We start from the raw sequence: 19,732 nt of genomic DNA, 5'->3' as shown, positions 1-19,732 counted from the left end.
CCTCCCACCAAGTCATGGCCTCAGACATTTACTGTTATTTATTAATGTTGAATTATGGTGCTGGAGGAGACTTTTGAGAGTCCCATGGACTGCAAAAAGATCAAACCTCTCCATTCTGAAGGAAATCAGCCCTGAGTGCTCACTGGAAGGACAGATCGTGAAGCTGAGGCTCCAATACTTTGGCCACCTCATGAGAAGAGAAGACTCCCTGGAAAAGACCCTGATGTTGGGAAAGATGGAGGGCACAAGGAGGAGGGGACGACAGAGGACGAGATGGTTGGACAGTGTTCTTAAAGCCACCAACATGAGTCTGACCAAACTGCGGGAGGCAGTGGAAGACAGGAGTGCCTGGCGTGCTCTGGTCCATGGGATCACGAAGAGTCGGACACGACTAAACGACTAAACGACAACAACAACAATTAATTCATATACCACTTCTAAGCTGTTCAAAGCTATAAAAGCCAATTACAAAATGCCAACCTCCTTCATTAAAGCACACCCACTGAAGCACCGGAACAAACAACAGTGATTAAAATATGCTGCAAAACAATACAGCCATCATAACTGAGAGATCCCTCTCAAGAGATCAACCATGGTTTCTTCAAGAGCTAACAGAGTGTCATTACCTTGGGGGCCTTTTGTATTTCAGCGGGGAGGGCATTCCTGTAATACCAGGACTTTTTTTCAGCCAGAACACGCCGGAACTCACTTCCGGCACCTCTCCAGTGGGCACCATTGCCATTACTGTATAAGAGAAGAAGGGAATTCTAGCACCTCTTTCCCCAGAAAAATAGCACTGCGTAATACTGATGTGACCAGAGAGAGGACCTGCCTCCTTCTCATCACCACAAGCCCATAATAATTAGGCTGCCTATGGAAAATACTGTTATGAAGAACTAGGAGCTCCAGCTGCAAACAGCAACACTGAGATAAGTCCTTGCTCCTGTCTCCCGCGGTATGCACGGGAAAAGCCTATTTGCAAAATATGCAAGTTTAAGGCAGTAACCAAATAGGGTGTTCAGTTGGCACAAGTTTTTTGCTTGCACAGTGGAACTTTTCCCGTCTCCTAACCCAGGCGGACACCCTACATCTGTTAAGGTTGGACACCCGTCCTTAATATCTACATCTCACTTAAAAGGAGCAGGGAGCAGGGCCTGGGAATGACCTCCACCTGCCAGCCACTGCCAATCAGAGTAGACATTACAGGGCTTTATAGGTGAATAGTCTGACCTGTTATAAGGCAGTTCCTATATGTAATTAATGGAAATGTATGGCATATGTCACCCCCATTTTCTTTCTTAAATCATGATCTCGGTGGATGTAGTTTTCTTTTACGTTGTTCTCCAAACGGCTTCTGAGTGAGGATAAGCATTGCATTGGACTTGTCCTTCTAAAAAATAAGTTGGAGTATACGAAAATGCTCTAGAGTCAACCAATTTATGGAGTTGACTTCAATTGTCCCATATAGAGGTGATGGAAAATGTAGCTATTTCCAGGCACACACATTTTGTATGGAATTGGAACCAAGTTATCGCCTGATCCTAAACCTATTTCCTTGGAAAGTATAGCTGCATCTCCGTGCATTGTATGCAGAAGGTTCAATCCTTGCCATGATCAGGTGGGACTAGGTAAAACTTGCACCCACAACCCTGGGGAGCTGCTGCCAGTCTGTGCTGCCAGTACTGAATGAGATGGAGCAATGGTTCAATTTGGGATGGAGCAGCTTCCTGAATACCACGTGTTCGACACAAACTTTCAAGTAACTATGTTCTACCTTCACAGTCAGTTGCCTCTGGGAATTGGAAGTGAGTGGCCACAGTTGCACTCAAGCACACTTTGGGAAGCTTCTCAGGCTGAGCTAGATGTGCCCCCCCACACCCACACCCGATGCAGTACAGCTCTTATTCCTTAAACTCTGCTCTTTTGGCATCTTTCTTGCGTAGATATGTTTCCACTCTCCTCTGCTGCAGAAGAGCCCGAGAGCAACAGGAAACTGAGTCACCTGCTGAACTCCGTGACGGATGCCTTGGTGTGGGTCATTGCCAAGAGCGGGGTCCCTTTGGCCCAACAGACGACACGCTTGGCGAACTTGCTGATGCTGCTCTCACATGTCCGGCACGCAAGGTAAGGTCATTCTAGTGGGTGCTCCAGATTGCCACCCTAGAGACCATCAGCCAATTTGTAAAAATATGTGGCAAAAAGCAACAAGAGGGCAGATGACTGGCCTGCTCAAGTTTTAGATGTCCATTTCTGTTTTCCTCTCATTTTTGTCGACTCCCCAGCCTTTTTTCCATGGAGTTGTAGTTTCTCTCCTTCAGCTGCACCCTATTTTCTATCTGTCAAATCATAACCACAATAATTTAATTCCTTCTGTTGCTCATAGCTCAAATCCTGCTTGCAAGTTCATTGTACTATAATATTTCTTTAAATAGTCTGAAAAAAAGGCATCCATTCTTCCAGGATGTTAGTTTCTCCTGAATCAGTCCTCTGGTCCATGTATCACAATCTTTCTCAATGTTGGGTTTCTGGCTGCTGCTGGACTACAACTCCCATCATCCCTGGCCACTGTTACTGCTAGCTAGGGGAGGATGGGAGTTGTTGTCCAACAACAGCTAGGGACTCAAGTTTGAGAAAGGCCAGTGTAGCACACTATTCAGGTTTCAGGCTTGCCAGATCTACTTTGGTTTTTATTAGAGTCCCAAGAGCTCTTAACTAGAAGCAAGGGGGAAAGACAGTTGGAAAGAAAGAACAAAATGTCTCTGAGTGCATTCTGAGTCAAGGAATTTGTTTTCAGTACCAAGACTTAAGAGAGCTCACTGTCTTTTCCTACAAGAATCCAACCCTGGTTAGCTTTCTTCGTTTTGACAACTGAATTTAGGCAGGAAAAAAGATCACCGTTGTAAATAAGAGAGAGTCGGTATTTGAGGAGGCAGCAATTTCCATCCCATACGGTGGTTCATCACAAGCAACCTTGCTTCCATTCCTCCACACTTCAGCTTTCCCTTAAACCTACACTGTTCTCGCTATCTGTTGTGGCTGAAACTAACATACATTGACTTGCTGGTGCAGTGCCAGACCATTGGGTGTTGTTGTTTTGGAGCAGACAAATTTGTGCCTTGTTCACATGCTGGTTCCGTGCTTTGAGCTAATGCTTTCTTAAGTTTAGCTTGCTTTGCATTGGGATTCCAATAACTGAGCTCTTCATTGAAAGAAGTTGGCTGATGGTTTCGTCTACAAAAGGGCCCCTTGTTCTCAGTGGGCAGCTGGATAGTTTAAATGGGCTCTTAATAAAGTGAGATGCTTTTGAATTATGGTGCTGGAGGAGACTCTTGAGAGTCCCATGGACTGCAAGAAGATCAAATCTATCCATTCTGAAGGAAATCAGCCCTGAGTGCTCACTGGAAGGACAGATCGTGAAGCTGAGGCTCCAATATTTTGGCCACCTCATGAGAAGAGAAGAATCCTTGGAAAAGACCCTGATGTTGGGAAAGATTGAGGGCACTAGGAGAAGGGGACGACAGAGGACGAGAGGACAGAGGTTGGACGGTGTTCTCGAGGCTACGGACATGAGTTTGACCAAACTGCGGGAGGCAGTGCAAGACAGGAGTGTCTGGCGTGCTATGGTCCATGGGGTCACGAAGAGTCGGACACGACTAAACGACTAAACAACAACAATAAAGTGAGAAGCAAATCCTAACTGCAATTGAGCACTTGTGTTTTTCCAAGGCTTCCGATTGTAAACCATGGAAGATAAGGCTATCGGTATCTACTAGACACAACAGCCATATGTAATCTGCAGGTTCAGAGGCTCTACGCTTTTGTGAATATCAGCTGCTGGTGAGCAGCAACAGGAGAAAGATCTGTTGTCCTGATGTCCTGCTTGCTAGCTAGCTTCCCAGAGACATCTGATTAGCTGCTTGCGGGAACAGGATGCAGAACGAGATGGTCCCCTTTGTCTTATCCTGCTGGGCTCTCCTTATGTTCTCTTGCTCGGTCTCATGGTACTCACTAATCAGGCAAGACTAGGTAGCCTTGCGCTCTGATCCAGGAGGGCTGTTGGCATGCTTTTGCTGGCATCATGCTTAGTCCACTAAACAGATCGAGGCTCTATTCAAGAGACTAGATTTACCCTCAACAGTTAACCCAAGTGCTATTAAAATACTCTATTCAGGATAACATTCAGTTGGTTAGAGCGTGGTGCTGAGAACGCCAAGGTTGCGGGTTCGATCCCTGCATGGGGCAGCTGCATATTCCTGCAATGCGGGGGGTTAGATTAGGTGATCCTCAGGGTCCCTTCCAACTCTACAATTCTATGATGGTTCTGGTTTAGACTGTGTGGGCCCATCTCATGAGGATGGTCTCATGATACTGTTTAGGCCTTGGGCCTGTTCCAAGGAAGCAACTCACCCTACAGCCAGACTTCCCCCAGACTGCATCATTTCAGCTGGGAGATGGCATATTCAAATACTCCTTCCCACACAAACCAAATGATGTTGGAGAAAAGGCTTGCCGAAGGCTCTTCTTCCTGGCAGCTGGTTTTCTATGTGCAACAAATTCTGTATTCAGTTTTTACACCATGATAGCTACGTACACTCAGTTGCAATCAGGTCCTGCTTGGAGGCTTCTCCTAAGCATCTGGTTGGCCGATGTGGGAACAGAAAGCTAGCCTAGATGGGCCATTGGCCTGATCCAGTAGGTTTTTCTGATGTTCTTAATTTTCCACCCATAGCCTGCAGCCATAAAGCCCAGGCACAGTTTCCCTGCTTGATGAATGCTGGGTATAGACTGGATCCCCCCCCCCCTGTGGGCATTTCTAATAAGAATGGTAACTTCTTTAAATTTTCCTTGCACAACTAAGATGTTATTCCCCCCCCCCAGGCAAAAAAGGCTATTTAGCAGTTGCATTGCTCACAAAATTATATCATAGGGTGGTAGAGTTGGAAGGGACCCCATGGGTAATACTGTATAGTCTAATCCCCTGCAATACAGGAATCTCCGCTAAAGCACCCATGACAGATGGCCATCCAACCTCTGATTAAAAACCTCCAAGGAAGGAGAGTCCACAACCTTCCATGGTCAAATAGCTCTTACCGTCAGAAAGTTCTCCCCATGTTTAGTCGGAATCTCCTTTCTTGTAACTTGAAGCCATTGGTTCGAGTCCTACCCTCCAGAGCAGGAGAAAACAAGCTTTCTCCCTCTTCCAAGTGTCAGCAGCTGTGATATTGGAAGGTGGCTGTCCTCCTATCTCCTCTCAGCCTCCTCTTTTCCAGCTTCATTCATCCTGAAAATTTCCACTGCTGTTATAAATGCATTCTAGGTCTTCATTTCAAAGGCATGAACCTCTGTGGTTTTTCTGATGAGATAGCTGCTATCTCTGACGCATTCAGAACTTTAGGTTAGAGAAGTCAAGGCCTAAGTTTAAGTTGCTCTCGTATCATCAAACCCCAGAGTCAGCAACTAACTGTGTTCAACACTCACGTCTGGAAAATCATATCTAGCTGTTCTCATAAAAATACCCAATTGGTTTAAAAATAAAAATTAAGATCTTTGTACACTGCCCTGAGCAGAAAGATGTCCTGGATTTCAGCTGGCATGTTATTTTGCAAGTAAATGCAGTATTACAGTGGCTGTGTTTGGATGATGTAATGCTAAATCTTGGTTTGGTGTACATGAACATGCTGCTGCAGCCACAACTGGGAGATTTTGAAGCTTCTGTTTCCATTTTAGATTAAGCACAATTTAGCATGTTGTCCAAATTCTAAACTGTAGTTAATCTTAACTATGGTTAGTGGGAAACAAAGCAGTTTCATAAACCGTGGGTTGAAGCTGGTCCATTGATTGTCCAGGTTTGGATGACATGGTATGATATGAGAGCAATATCCCTTGGGGGGGGGAAGAGGTCTCCTATGGTCTGGAGCAGGGTGCCCCTGCCCCTCCCGTCTAATGATCCAGCCCAACGCCTCTTCTGCTGAAGGAAAGTTGTGACAATAGCTATGAAGTAACCTGAAAAGAATTGCCAGAATTTCAATAGTTAACATTATAGGGTGGGTGGGTGGGTGGGTTTAGCTCACTTGGAGGCCGAGGTGGAGGCATCACGCATGTAGCCCCTTTTATGCTCCTGGGGTGCACCAGTCCTCCACAGTCTCCTCTCTGGTCCACCCCCCCAGAAGCCTCAGCACCTGGGAGCCCAGCAACGAAGCTGATTGGCTCGCAGTTCCACCACAGTCCATAGCCTCTGCCCAATTGTGAGGCATCACGATTCATTCCCCCCCCCCTTTCTGTCTCTCTTTTAAATGGATGCTGGCTCTAAAAGTCTGTTCGTTTCATCACCTTTCTTTCAAGAAGAACAGAAATTGGACAAGAGTTTCCATTAATGTCGCTGGATTGTATTTCTTCCCAGCAAAAGGGTAGATGAGTTTTGGCTGAATAAATGATTACTATGGATTCTTTTCTCTTTTTTTGCTCTGCCCGCCCCTGGCAATTATTTATTCTTTGATAGTGTTAGAAGTCCGCTCAGTAATTATGTTAAAATGTTGACTCATCAGTGGAAAATGTAACCGTTCCTTTTCTCCCCCCCCCCTTAAAAAAACGACACATTAAAATGATTTGAATCAAATTATTTTAGTTGTATGTAGGAATGACCTCAGGAATATTGGGCTGCTGTTTTTCCAGCAGTGAAGCTAAGGAATGGAGCAACCTGGTTTATGGCTTATTTTTGCATTTGTGTGTGTGTGGGGGGGGCGCGCGCACACACACACACACACACACATTTCCATTAACCAATTATTGACTGCATGAATGCAAAGCAAAACAATATGTTAAACTATGGATTGAATAGCAGTATTGCAAAAATATTGTGGCACAAATGGGGAACCAGTAGCCATCTGGTTGTTTTCAGACTACAACTCTCATCATCCATGACCATTGGGCACAATGGCTAGGATTGATGGGAGTTGGAATCCAGCAACATTTGTTGAGCCACAGGTTACCCAGCCCTGTGCTGGGCAGCCAGTGTTATATCTTCCAACTGTTGTTGGACTACAGCTCCCATCAGCCCCAGCCAGCATGGCCAATGGTCAAGGATGATGGGAGTTGTAGTCCTAACAGTATCTGTAGGGCACCACATTGGCACATGATCTTACTGCAGTCACATTTTTTCTTGTGAACGTAAACAGTCCAAAACAACCCACTGTAGAGCAGAGTGTTCATTGGCATTACAAAGTTTCCTCTTCTGGTTCCTTTCCTGTTTGGCTAACATAAGTAGCTTGAGAAAGGCTCAAAAGCAATTTTTAAGCCTCCTGTGTGAAAATGCACTTAGGTACTCAGCTGGTTTTTCCGTGGCAGGAACTACATTTGCAAGCTCCAATGAGGTGGCTGAGTTCGGAGAAGATGGAACAGACCGTACCACTTCAGCTGTGTGTGAATGGGGGGGGGGGCGGGATACGAGAAAACAATGCTTGTAGGTAGAAAATTACTCCATCAGGGAGAGCAAGTCTAGGTCAGGACTCTCATTCTGTGCTAATGTTCTGCCTCCAGGGTGTTTAGAAGGATTTAGAAATGTCACACACAAACATCTCCACCTGAAGTGGTACAGACCAGTTTACCACCTCATTCTGAATTACGTCTGCTGCAGATACTGTATCTGCTATCTGGCTTAATGGCAAGAACCTTCCACACCACTCTTATTTGCCCCCACTTCACGGAATTGTAGAGATGGAAGGGACCCTGAGGGTCCTCTAGTCCAGCCCCCTGCAATGCACGAATCTCAACTAAAGCATCCATGACAGATGGCCACCCAACCTCTGCTTAGAAACCTCCAAGGAAGGAGAGTCCACCAGCTCTGTTCCACTGTTGAACAGCTCATACCCCAATGAAGTTTTTTCCTGATGTTTAGTTTGGAATCTCCTTTCTTGTAATTTGAATCCATTGGTTTGGGTCCAGAGCAGGAGAAAACAAACTTGCTCCACCATGTGACAGCACTTTAGATATCTGAAGATGGCTATCGTATCTCCTCTCGGCCTCCTCTTTTCCAGGCTAAACATACACATCTCCTTCAAACGATCCTTATAAGGCTTGGTTTCCAGACCTTTGATCATCTTGGTCACCGTCCTCCTCTGTTGACAACTTCATGGCATGGAGGAAATGAAACATTCATTGAGAGGGATGGATTGGCCATTAGCTTAACTAGAGCATCAGAGGCATAGCAGGGGAGAGGAGGATGTCCAGTGGTTGACAATGCTTTAATTGCTTTCAGACGGAAATTCCACAGGTGCATCTCTTCTCAAAAATTAATGGCCAGCCACTCTGGGCAGCTTTCAACAGAACATTAAAATGCTATAATCTATTAAACATTAAAAGCTTCCCTGAACAGGGCTGCCTTCAGATGTCTTCTAAAAGTCTGGTAGTTGTTTTTCTCTTTGACATCTGGTGGGAGGGCATTCCACAGGGTGGGTGCCACTACTGCGAAGGCCCTCTGCCTGGTTCCCTGTAACTTGGCTTCTCGCAGTGAGGGAACCACTAGAAAGCCCTCGGCGCTGGACCTCAGTGTCCGGGCAGAATGATGGGGGTGGAGACACTCCTTCAGGTATACTGGACCAGTTTAGGGCTTTAAAGGTCAGCACCAACACCTTGACTTGTGCTCAGAAACGTACTGGGAGCCAATGTAGGTCTTTCAAGACCGGTGTTATGTGGTCTCGGCGGCCGCTCCCAGTCACCAGTCTAGCTGCCGCATTCTGGATTACAAAACCATGCAAAAGGGTCAAACTGAGAAACAAGGACACACAACCTATAAAATTATTATTTTTTAAATATCCCTGACCTCTTCCCAGCTACTTCTGCTGTCATGGTCTGGGAAAGGCTTCTAGAACTAGAGGGTGGGGCAAGGCGGGGGGGGGGGAGAGAAAGTCTCTCTCCCCACAGTGCATTTTAAACCTCAGCGCCTTGCTGTGACCTCTTTGCTTTCTTCACAGTAACAAAGGGATGGAGCACCTTCTCAGCATGAAGTGCAAGAATGTTGTTCCCGTCTATGACCTACTGTTGGAGATGCTCAACGCTCACACCATCCGGAACAACAGAAAAACCTCTGCCTCCAATATCGAGGTCAGCCCATCAGAACAAACTGAGAGTGCAGACGGACCTCAGCAGTGATTTCGTACTGGAACAGGAGCCCAGGGAAGCACCAAGAAAACAGTCCCAAGATTCAAGATGTGGGTGTTTGCTTTAAAAGAAAGAAGGCACAAATCTTGATCTCTCTCTCTCTCTCTCTCTCTTGCCTGGAGTTTTTTAATGGGATTGTACGCTAATCTTTTACACTGGATGCAGTATGTCTTGGGAAAGCCTCAAAGGGTTGGAATGGAAGAATCTGCTGGTTGAATGTAGCTTTATCATCAACTCTGCACTTCTGGAGTGCCTTTTAGAGGAGACTGTTGAAGTGCCGTACGCGCCTTAAGCTTCATGGTTATCCTTGTTGGGTGGCGGTGTTTGGGTGATGCACAGACCTAGGGTTCCACTGCAAAAAAAAAAAGGGGAGCAGCCTCTTCTAACAGAAGTAACCTATGGAAATACGCTGTACATTACAGCAGACAGGAGGGATCCCATCCACCTTAAGAAATAGGTGCTGTTCCAACTTGCAAAAGACATGGATAAGTTTACCTTTGTGCAAATGCACCTTTGATTGGTAGTGGGAGAAAGAGGTCCTCCTATTTAAAGGAAAGCACTTGGAGAATTTGTATCCTGACCCACTTTGAAAATGTGGACCAAAAGCTTATTTTTTATTATTACAAAGCTCCAGTTTGTATTGACTGTTATCCAACCATTTGCCGTGTTTGATTTTCTGTGCTCTAGCCCTTGAGTGGGTGCAAGGCTTGCCCTTTTCGTTTCCTGCTGCAGACTCGTGCAACGTATTGCCATGTGTGGAGGAATTATTGCTATGAATAGTCAGAATTCGTGAGTAATTGTTTCATGCTTAGCTACACAGGATCAATATGATTGTGGCTATAATTGTGGGGACAGGTTTTGGTGTCCATAAATGTATTCATCCTATGGGGGGCGGGGAGAGCTCAGAATAAGGTGCCTTCCGGTGGACCAATTAGAGTATGTCCCAACAGGAGCAGTTGAAACGGCTATGTGCCATATCAGTGCATGGATTCCAATGCACATGCACAAACAGCAAGTGCTTCCCCAGTTACTTCAGTGGAGGAGGCATCTCTGCGCACAAAAAGAGAACACGCACAAGTTAATGTGAAAGTGTGATTACTCCCCATGCAAATGTGCCAGCGTTTATTGTATGAGTTAGCTAATGCACCTTGGATAGAAAAGGGAGCCTGGAGCATGTCTGTCTTCAGGCTTCATTGGAAAGCCGCAGGAAAACTCTTGGATAGCTCAGTTGGTTAGAGCATAGTGCTGATAATTCCAAGGTTGCAGGTTTGATCCCCAAATGGGACAGCTACATATTCCTGCACTGCAGGCAGTTGGACTAGATAGACAATCCTCAGGGGCCCTTCCAACGCTACAATTCTATGATTCTTACCTGATTATATTATTCCTACTTGATCCTTAGCATGGGGAATGTCCAGTGGGAGGCTGCTTACCCCTAGACATCCTCCCATGTACTAGGAGAATCCAGTGACAACCACAGTTGCCTCTTTAGACCAGCGCTGGCTGACACACACACACACACACACACACACACACACACACTCTCCCAAATTTGACCTTTGGGAATAAGAAGCCCTGAAACTATATCAGTTTCCATGCAGGTAGGTAGCTGTGTTGGTCTGAGTCGAAGCAAAATAAAAAAATTCCTTCAGTAGCACCTTAAAGGCCAACTAAGTTTTTATTTTGGTATGAGCTTTCGTGTGCATGCACACTTCTTCAGATACTTCTGAAGGTATCTGAAGAAGTGCGCATGCACATGAAAGCTCATACCAAAATAAAAACTTAGTTGGTCTTTAAGGTGCTACTGAAGGAATTTTTTTATTTAGTTTCCATGCAGTTAGAGCAACTGGGCAGTGTGCTTCCCTGCCCTATGGGCTGTTGAGCCATTATTTGTATCTTGACTGCCAACTTATGCACTCTCAATTTATAGCACGAAACTAGAGCAAGGGCAAGGAACTTGTGACTGTCCAGATGGTAGCATTTCCTATGGACATGGGATGGTGGGAGTTGGTATCCAAAAACATCTGCAGAGCCCTCCCAAGCCTCGAGTCAGTGGGCTTCTTTATTTTGGGCAATGGAAAGGGCTGCACTAGAATCTCCCAAACTTCTGATCTGTGTGACGCCCCTTTTTCCTGAATTAAAACTGGAGGCACCTTTCACTCCTCTGGCCATAGCACACAAACAGTTTGCAATGTAGTCCGTAGAAGCTGATGCCACAATAAATCTGTTGTAACGAAAACAATGTTAGAGTCCTGCAGCCCTTCGAAGACTCCCATGGCTACCCTTCTGCACATAGAAATGGCTTCTCCCTCAGTCACTTTTTGTCCTGTCTCCCCATCTCTGCCTATCACTCCCCCTTCAAATCTCACCTGAAAACCCTAACCTTGTGCACTTTTCAACATGGTATCTCGGACTGTGGTTGCTCAGTGCTTCCTCCTATTCCAGTGCTTGTAGCTTCTGCCTGCTTGCTGTGGGAGGATTGTCGGATTACGTGTTGTGTTGGCAGCATGCGGCCTCCTGGCCGACCCCAGTGGGGCCTCAGCAGGAAATGTGCCACCAACATGGCACCTGATTGTGCAGCCAGTGGAATGGGAGCAATCCCAGAGATGGCAACAGCCACATGTTCAATGTCACGTGTCTCCCAGGCCTTTTGCAACTTACCCCTCACTTTCACCGCGCCTTCATCTCCTTGTTGATTATATTTCACTGTTGCTTGTTTTCTTCTCTTTTGCTTTGTTCATTCTATGTCAGTTGTAATCAGGGAACGCAGCCCATCAGCACCAAATAAACATTGTGCAAACAAGCACTGCAAGACTTTTCTCCGTAATTGGACAATGTTGCAGGTGCATGGCCCTTGTTTCGTATGTGCATGATGTACATAAATTGATGTCTCTGTATACATGACGAATTACGGCTAATTGTTAGAACTGACTCGTTTTAGGAGATTGTGTCTGAAGGGAAGGTGGGGGGGCCCCCTCTTCTATACACACAGCTGGCCAGCTGATTTTGCAAACACCCCCTGACGAATCTGTGTGTGAACCAACCCAATGAAAGTTTGACACGGTGCTGTGAAGAAATGCTTCAAATCTTTGCCTGGGGGGGGGGGAATCTGCGAAGGCCCCGGAGATTTATTCCGTTTGCTGAGCTAAAATGGACTTTGGATGCAAATATCAAATATCAAAAGGCATCACATTTTAACAAGAGGTAGGAACATGAGTTTGACCAAACTGCGGGAGGCAGTGGAAGGCAGGAGTGCCTGGCGTGCTCTGGTCCATGGGGTCACGAAGAGTCAGACACGACTAAACGACTAAACAACAACAAGAATAAATATCGACTGGAAAAATGCAGAGATGCTGCCAGGCTTTTTTGTCTCTCTCTTACTAATGGGCCTTCTGACTCTTTGCAAAGCACAGAGTTGGGGGGGACAAGACAGGTTACTTGTTATCTGGGCTATGCATAAATGGTGACTGGAGGAGGGGTGTACGGAAACAGTATGGAATTCATCTTCCTCAGAATTTTAGCTTTCATTTTAGAAAACCCCACAAAGTTTCTCAGTTTTAGGGATGTAAAGTTTTTCTTGAAATGCCTCCAGAGTGCCGCTGAATGTTTCAATGCCCTGAGTAGCACATTGCCCAGGCTCACACAGAACAAATTATGCAAAACAAGAGAACATATGCAAAATTACTTAATTTAAATTAGTTGCGGTTGTTTTAAATTTTTCTGAATTAGACCCACCCCGTCCACAACCCTGGCAAGAATATTAGAAGAGATGGAAATGCATTCGGAAGGCTCACTGTATCGATGTGCGTAGAGACACAGGTTTCCTAGTGTCATGAAGGGGGTGGTCTAATTCAGAGGAGGAATAGGAGGAGCTCAGAGCGCTGGATCTGGGCAATCCTGGAGAGTGTCCTAGCAGATGAGGGAGGTGGAAGCAGGAATTGGAGAAGCGTCTGAGTCTGGGGAGGAGGCCAGGGGGATGAAGAGAGGAGGGGGCGGACCAAGGAGGTTGGCAGGGGGGTGTTCCGCCCCTTGACACTGGGCACTCCTAATCAGATGCCTCCTGCTGGGGAGCTGCCACCCCACCTCAGTATCTTCACCTACCAAATGAGACTAAATTGGATGCTGAGGTGGCGCTGCCCCCCCCCCCATCTCCATCTGCAAGGACACAAGAGATGCCAGGGCGCACCTCACAAGCCCAGCCTACTCAAAGGGGTGCCACTTCTGCAGAGTCCTGTGGCTCTGACTGCTTGCTGCGCGCTGTGTGCTCTGCCCAAAAGCAAGGTGCAGGGGGCACACCGCTTGTTGGGTGAACGTCTTGCGCTTAGCTATGTATTTATACCTCCGCTGTACCTGCTGTACCTTGTGCCTTGCTTATGTACCAACCTGACTTATGCATTAAAGCCTTTGCCAGAAACTCAGCTGGGAGTTCCAAGTTCTTCCTCCGGCCGGCAGCGAGGGCCAGGCGGTCTAGCGGTCTGAAATTGCAGTGAAAAGCCATTTCTGCAAATTATTGCTATTATTATTATTATCGTGCTGTGGGTTTTTTTTTTTTTTTGCAGGGTATGTGCTGCATGCCTGAGTTCCTTCTAATTCCTGGATCCAGAGGGCACTAATCAGGTTCTGGATGAAGCCTTTTCTTAATCTGCATTGGCATTGATTGCAAAGTCATGGGCCTTTTCAGATTGAGTTTCAAAATATGGCTCTGGGCTGCAGGGCCGGATTTAGGTTTGATGAGGCCCTAAGCTACTGAAGGTAATGGGGCCCTTTCTATGTCCAGCTGTCCTCTGTCAACAACAAATTGTCACTGTTTAGTTGTGTTAAATACAGTGGTACCTCTACTTACGAATTTAATGCGTTCCGAATGCACATTTGTAAGTCGAAAAAAATTGTAAGTCGAATCGTAAGTCAAAGCAACCCTATCTAAAAATTCGTAAGTAGAAAAAATCCTATCTAAACCGCATCCAAGATGGCGGACAGAGCTCCATTCATAAGTAGAAACATTCATAAGTAGAGTTATTCGTAAGTAGAGGTACCACTGTATATGCTATATGGTGATTTATGGACCTAAAGCCATTAGCACATAACAAAATCTTATATTTTGGAAATGTATATCTGGGTGTTTTTTTTTCTTTGTTTTTTTTGGAGCCCCCAGGAGAGTGGGGCCCTAAGCTATAGCTTGTTTAGCTTATACGTAAATCCAGCACTGGCTGGCTGGCAGGAGATTGGTGTGATTAGTTGCCCATCCAAGCGAGTGTCCTCCCAATGTCATTGTGCACCCCCCTTTTAATTCAGCCACTTCACTGCAATGCGGGCAGGGATATGCACCCACATGCCCGTACCCGTATGAAGCATGCAGAAGGTTGCTGGTGTGCATGGGTTTCTCTAGTTTAAGGGGTGTGTGGCAAATGTGCTTAAGGGAGCACAAAGAGAGAGATCGTGGAGAATCCAGCCCTCTTCTGATCTCTGCTTGACCCCCCCCACCCACCCACTGAGTTGCATCAGTGCTGTTTTGCTGGATAGCAAAAAAGGTGGGCTTCCCTCACACCCACAAATAGGTCTTTAGGATCGTTCCTGTAAGCAGATGCCTCACCAAAGCGTATTTTAGATAACAGCCGGTCCGATTCAGCTGGATATTGTTGGCGTCACAAAATTGGCAGTCCTTGGGCAAGAGATCATCAGTGGGCGACCTTAACCAGGCCGCAGGGCATGCAAGTCCAGTCCAGAAAGTTCTTTGCCAAATGATGATGTGCAAACAAGCAAAACCACGATGTTAGTTTATTCTTGTTTTTTTTCAGTGTCAGCTTCCAACTTTTAGTGATGCAACTATTGAACAGATAAAGTTGCCTTATCCTGATTTCTGGCCATTGGTCTGTCTAGCTCAGTACTGTCTGCTCTAACCACGTTGAGGGTCTCAGGGGTCTTCCTGGAGGTGCCAAGGATTAGATTTAGAACCTCCTTTATGCAAAGCATTGTGTGGTTCCTACTGGGCTCCATACACCCTACTATGGTTGTCCATTCCAGCGTTTCCTTTCAGCTGCACTTGCTAATGAACATGGAATGCCTTCCAGTTTCCATAGACCTTGCCAAGCTTCCCAGCCACCGATGATCTGCTCCAACTTGCTGCCCTTTGGAGCTTGGGGTGTGTGTGGGGGGGGGGGTAGACACAGGGCTCCAGTGCATGGTTGTGCCAAACAGATGAGCAGAAACTGAGGCAGTTAATCCGACAGGAAATTCTCACATCCATTGGACAGTTGCATAAGCACATTTGCACTCCTCTTCATACAAAAAACCTGCATGGGACAACTTTAACCCCAGAGATTTCATTATTACTATTGTTCTAAGAAAAAACTGCTCCCTTTCCCTTATGGGGTATCCAAGAGCCTGTACAGAGTCATTAATTAGGTTCCCTATCAGTAAGAGAAAATAACAGAGGCCAACCAGAGAATATTGAGAAGCAAGGCAGCTAGTAAGCCTGATCTTTATTAACTGTTGCAACAGGGCGCTCACTCACCACACACAGGAGGCGGGAGGGACCCAAAACAATGGTGCACAAGCCCTTATATAGACTTTAAATTGCCCACCCTGTAGCTCAAAACCACCCCCCAAAACATCATACATACATCACTGAAGGAGGCGATCTCCAACAGAAATCCTGTTTGTCAGGATACCCAATAATGGTCACTGATTGCTTTACCTGAGCAGCCTGGCCATTCCTTTTGAGATGCTAAATACTTACCGGTAGTTCCTGAATCCAGGTCACAGGCTCACCCTATTCATACAGAAATATGCCTTTAAGACAGGATTTGTGAGGAAAGAGACAATGGGAAGGATTTCCCCATTTGCCTCCCTTACTGCAGCAGAATATTTGAGTTCCCTGGGAGAGTCAAAATGGCTTCAGGATTGTTCTCCTGTACTATTTCAGACACGTGGATTATATACCGATGTATGTGTTTGCCTTGTACATTTATGAACATTTCATGTATATATTTGAGACCTTAAATTCTTATAACGGTATTGAAAAGACAGTGAAACTTAATATGCATGGGGTGAATGTGAACCATGCCAACGCCTCTTAAGATATTAAAGGTAAAGGTAAAGGGACCCCTGACCATTAGGTCCAGTCGTGACCGACTCTGGGGTTGCGCGCTCATCTCGCATTATTGGCCGAGGGAGCCGGCGTATAGCTTCCAGGTCATGTGGCCAGCATGACAAAGCCACTTCTGGCGAACCAGAGCAGCACATGGAAACGCCGTTTACCTTCCCGCTGTAGCGGTTCCTATTTATCTACTTGCATTTTGACGTGCTTTCGAACTGCTAGGTTGGCAGGAGCTGGGACCGAGCAACGGGAGCTCACCCCGTCACAGGGATTCGAACCGCCGACCTTCTGATCAGCAAGCCCTAGGCTCAGTGGTTTAACCACAGCGCCACTCCATAAATAAAGGAATCCTTACAAGGTTTGTATGAGGCTAAAAGGTGGTGGGGATGGAGTTGTAGACCATTCATAAAATCTAAGAGTTGGAAGGGACACCCAAGGGCCATCTAGTCTAGCCCCCTGCAATGCAGGAATCTCAGCTAAAGCATCCATGACAGATGAGCATCCAACTTTTGCTTAAAAACCTGCAAGGAAGGAGAGTCCACCACCTCTTGTGGGAGTCTGTTCCACTGCTGAATGGCTTACTGTCAGAAAGTTTTTCCGGATGTTAGTCGAAATCTCCTTTCTTGCAACTTGAAGCCATTGGTTCAAGTCCTACCCTCCAGAGCAGGAGAAAACAAGCAGCAACTAGGGTGCATTGCAAAAGGGAACTCAGTGGGTGGCAGCCAAACTTGGACTTTGTTGTCACTGAATGACAAGGATGCATAACTTTGGAGACAACTGCAGCAAAAGATGGAGTGCAACTCCATGATCAGTCAGAAAAGAATGGTTGGAGGCAGGAACCAGGAGATGGAAAGCAAGGAAGATCTTTGTTTTCCTGTTGCAACAGTTCCCCCCATTTGCAAGGGACCCAGAACAAAGATGTGCAGGAACTTTAAAAAACTTTAGAAACCCCTAGGCTTAGCCACTTTGGCCACCTCATGAGAAGAGAAGACTCCCTGGATAAGACCCTGATGTTGGGAAAGATGGAGGGCACAAGGAGAAGGGGACGACAGAGGATGAGATGGTTGGACACTGTTCTCGAAGCTACGAACATGAGTTTGACCAAACTGCGGGAGGCAGTGGAAGACAGGAGTGCCTGGCGTGCTATGGTCCATGGGGTCACGAAGAGTCGGACACGACTAAACGACTAAACAACAATAATAACAACAAGGCTTAGCCAAAGACCACCCCAAAAGCCTCATACATGTGTCACAGAAAGACAACAGACATTTGAGTATGGCTTGCCTCCTGTCTGTCGAGATAATGCTTGCTGATTGAATTATCTGGCCGGTTCCTTCGAGTCTGTGAACTCCTTATTTCTTGAATCCAGGTCACAGACCTGCCCTATTCATATACAAAATATGCCCTTAAGACAGGATTTGAAGGATTTGTAAATGAAAGAACTACAGGGAAAGGTTTCTCCAAAACATTCCTTCTGCAGAGGAAATATTTTGAGTCATTAGGAGAGCCAAGGTGGCATTTGGGATTGTTTTGTGGGCGTCAGTTAAGTGTAACTTTCTCAGGGAATGTTTCCTTAATTCTGAAGAGTGAAGGATTGGTTTTTTTGTGTGGTGTGTGTGTCTCCGCTACGTAGGTGCACCCTAACATTTCATAACACAGTACCTAAAAAAATAGAATGAGAAGCAGAGATTATCACATACAGGGAACTCCTGCTTGCTTTGTGGGTTTAGCTGCCCAGGATGACATGAAACTCCCGAGTTCCTTTCATGACAAGCAATTTAGCACCTCCATTCATGATGACTGATTTGGCTGTATATCTTTACTGAGAGCCTGCATTGTTTGCCTGAATTGCTAAGTGCAAGTATTTGGAAATAAGTGCCTCTGAAATTAGCAGTGCTTGTTTTCACAGAAGGGAGTTTGTTGAGGCTAGAGCATTCTCTAGCTCAGGGGTCAGCAAACTTTTTCAGCAGGGGGCCGGTCCACTATCCCTCAGACCTTGTGGGGGGGGCCGGACTATAGTTTGAAAAAATAATAATGAACGAATTCCTATGCCCCACAAATAACCCAGAGATGCATTTTAAATAAAAGGACATATTCTACTCATGTAAAAACATGCTGATTCCCGGACTGTCTGTGGGCCGGATTTAGAAGCCCCCGGGCCTTAGTTTGGGGTCCGCTGCTCTAGCTCCTGCCACACATACGGACTTCATTCATTGCCTGCAGTGTTTTGCAAAACACAAGATAATTATGAATGTGCACCTTTGCTGTTATCACCTTTGAACTCAAAGCGTTCTTGGAATTGTGTTTTGGTGCCTTTCAAAGTATGCTGTGAGCAGGAGCAAAGTTGGGTGGCGGGGGAACTCTAACCCATTCTGAGCTCTTCCTACTAATGGAGAGTTTGTTTGTTTTTCAGTTTTAGTATTGTAGACTGCAGCTGATGGATAGCATGCAAAGGGTGGCATAAATCTTGTCTCTCAATTTCATCCCTGGCATCAAGAGACACTGGATGCTTGGTGAGGGGTCTCTGAAGTGTAGCAGCTAAGAGGGTGTAGACAACCAGGAACGAGACACATGAAAGCCACATCCACAAACATACATTCAAAGCTCTCTTATCCCACATTGTCATAGCTCCCCCCAAAGAATTCTGGGAACTGTAGTTTACCACACGTTTTTAAACTTTTTATTATTAGTTTTTTTATTAGTATTATACATCAGTAGTGATGTATGGAAGTGAGAGCTGGACCATAAAGAAGGCTGATCGCCGGAGAATTGATGCTTTTGAATTATGGTGCTGGAGGAGACTCTTGAGAGTCCCATGGACTGCAAGAAGATCAAACCTATCCATTCTGAAGGAAATCAGCCCTAAGCGCTCACTGGAAGGACAGATCCTGAAGCTGAGGCTCCAATACTTTGGCCACCTCATGAGAAGAGAAGAATCCTTGGAAAAGACCCTGATGTTGGGAAAGATGGAGGGCACTAGGAGAAGGGGACGTCAGAGGACAAGATGGTTGGACAGTGTTCTCGAAGCTACGAACATGAGTTTGACCAAACTGCAGGAGGCAGTGGAAGACAGGAGTGCCTGGCGTGCTATGGTCCATGGGGTCACGAAGAGTCGGACACGACTAAACGACTAAACAACAACAACAATTAGTTTTACATGAATTTATACATAATAACTTTAACCATTTCAAATCATAAAAATAAAAAGGTTCTTTCGAACCTTCAGATTTCCTCCCCTCCCTCCATGGGTTCCATTTTAATAGAAAATATTTTCTTTATCTTTATCTTTTACCATTAGCCATCTGTTATACAATCGTACCGGTAGTTACCAAAGTTCTTTTCACATTACAAGTGTTTCTGCCCACTTGAAGGAGGCGCTTCATTCCTCCTAGTCTGGAAGTGTCTTCACCTTCCTAATGGCTTTCCTGTTGGTTTAATGACTTGGCCATTATTACGGTAGCTTTGTTCCTCCAAGGACCC

General features: G+C 45.9%; 1 protein-coding gene across 3 annotated transcripts in view; it reads left to right on the top strand.

Annotated features, from left to right (window-relative positions):
- The window catches only part of ESR2 (estrogen receptor 2), a 58,363-nt gene extending 44,695 nt beyond the window's left edge, over window positions 1–13,668 (top strand). Inside the window, exons 8-10 of one of the 3 annotated variants that reach the window (XR_009557100.1) lie at window positions 1,971–2,124; window positions 8,970–10,757; window positions 10,994–13,668. Coding sequence is in view for 1 of the 3 variants with exons in the window: in XM_035104475.2 (XP_034960366.2) it covers window positions 1,944–2,124; window positions 8,970–9,147 (359 nt within the window). In the remaining 2 variants the exon portion in view is untranslated. Of the gene's footprint in view, window positions 1–1,943; window positions 2,125–8,969; window positions 10,869–10,993 lie in introns of those variants that run through there. The other 2 variants (XR_009557099.1, XM_035104475.2) reach the window with 2 other exon arrangements.
- Window positions 13,669–19,732: the final 6,064 nt, after the last annotated feature.

The sequence above is a fragment of the Zootoca vivipara genome, chromosome 1, assembly GCF_963506605.1.
Source record: "Zootoca vivipara chromosome 1, rZooViv1.1, whole genome shotgun sequence".
Taxonomy (NCBI): domain Eukaryota; kingdom Metazoa; phylum Chordata; class Lepidosauria; order Squamata; family Lacertidae; genus Zootoca; species Zootoca vivipara.
This window is presented reverse-complemented; position numbering and strand designations above follow the sequence as displayed.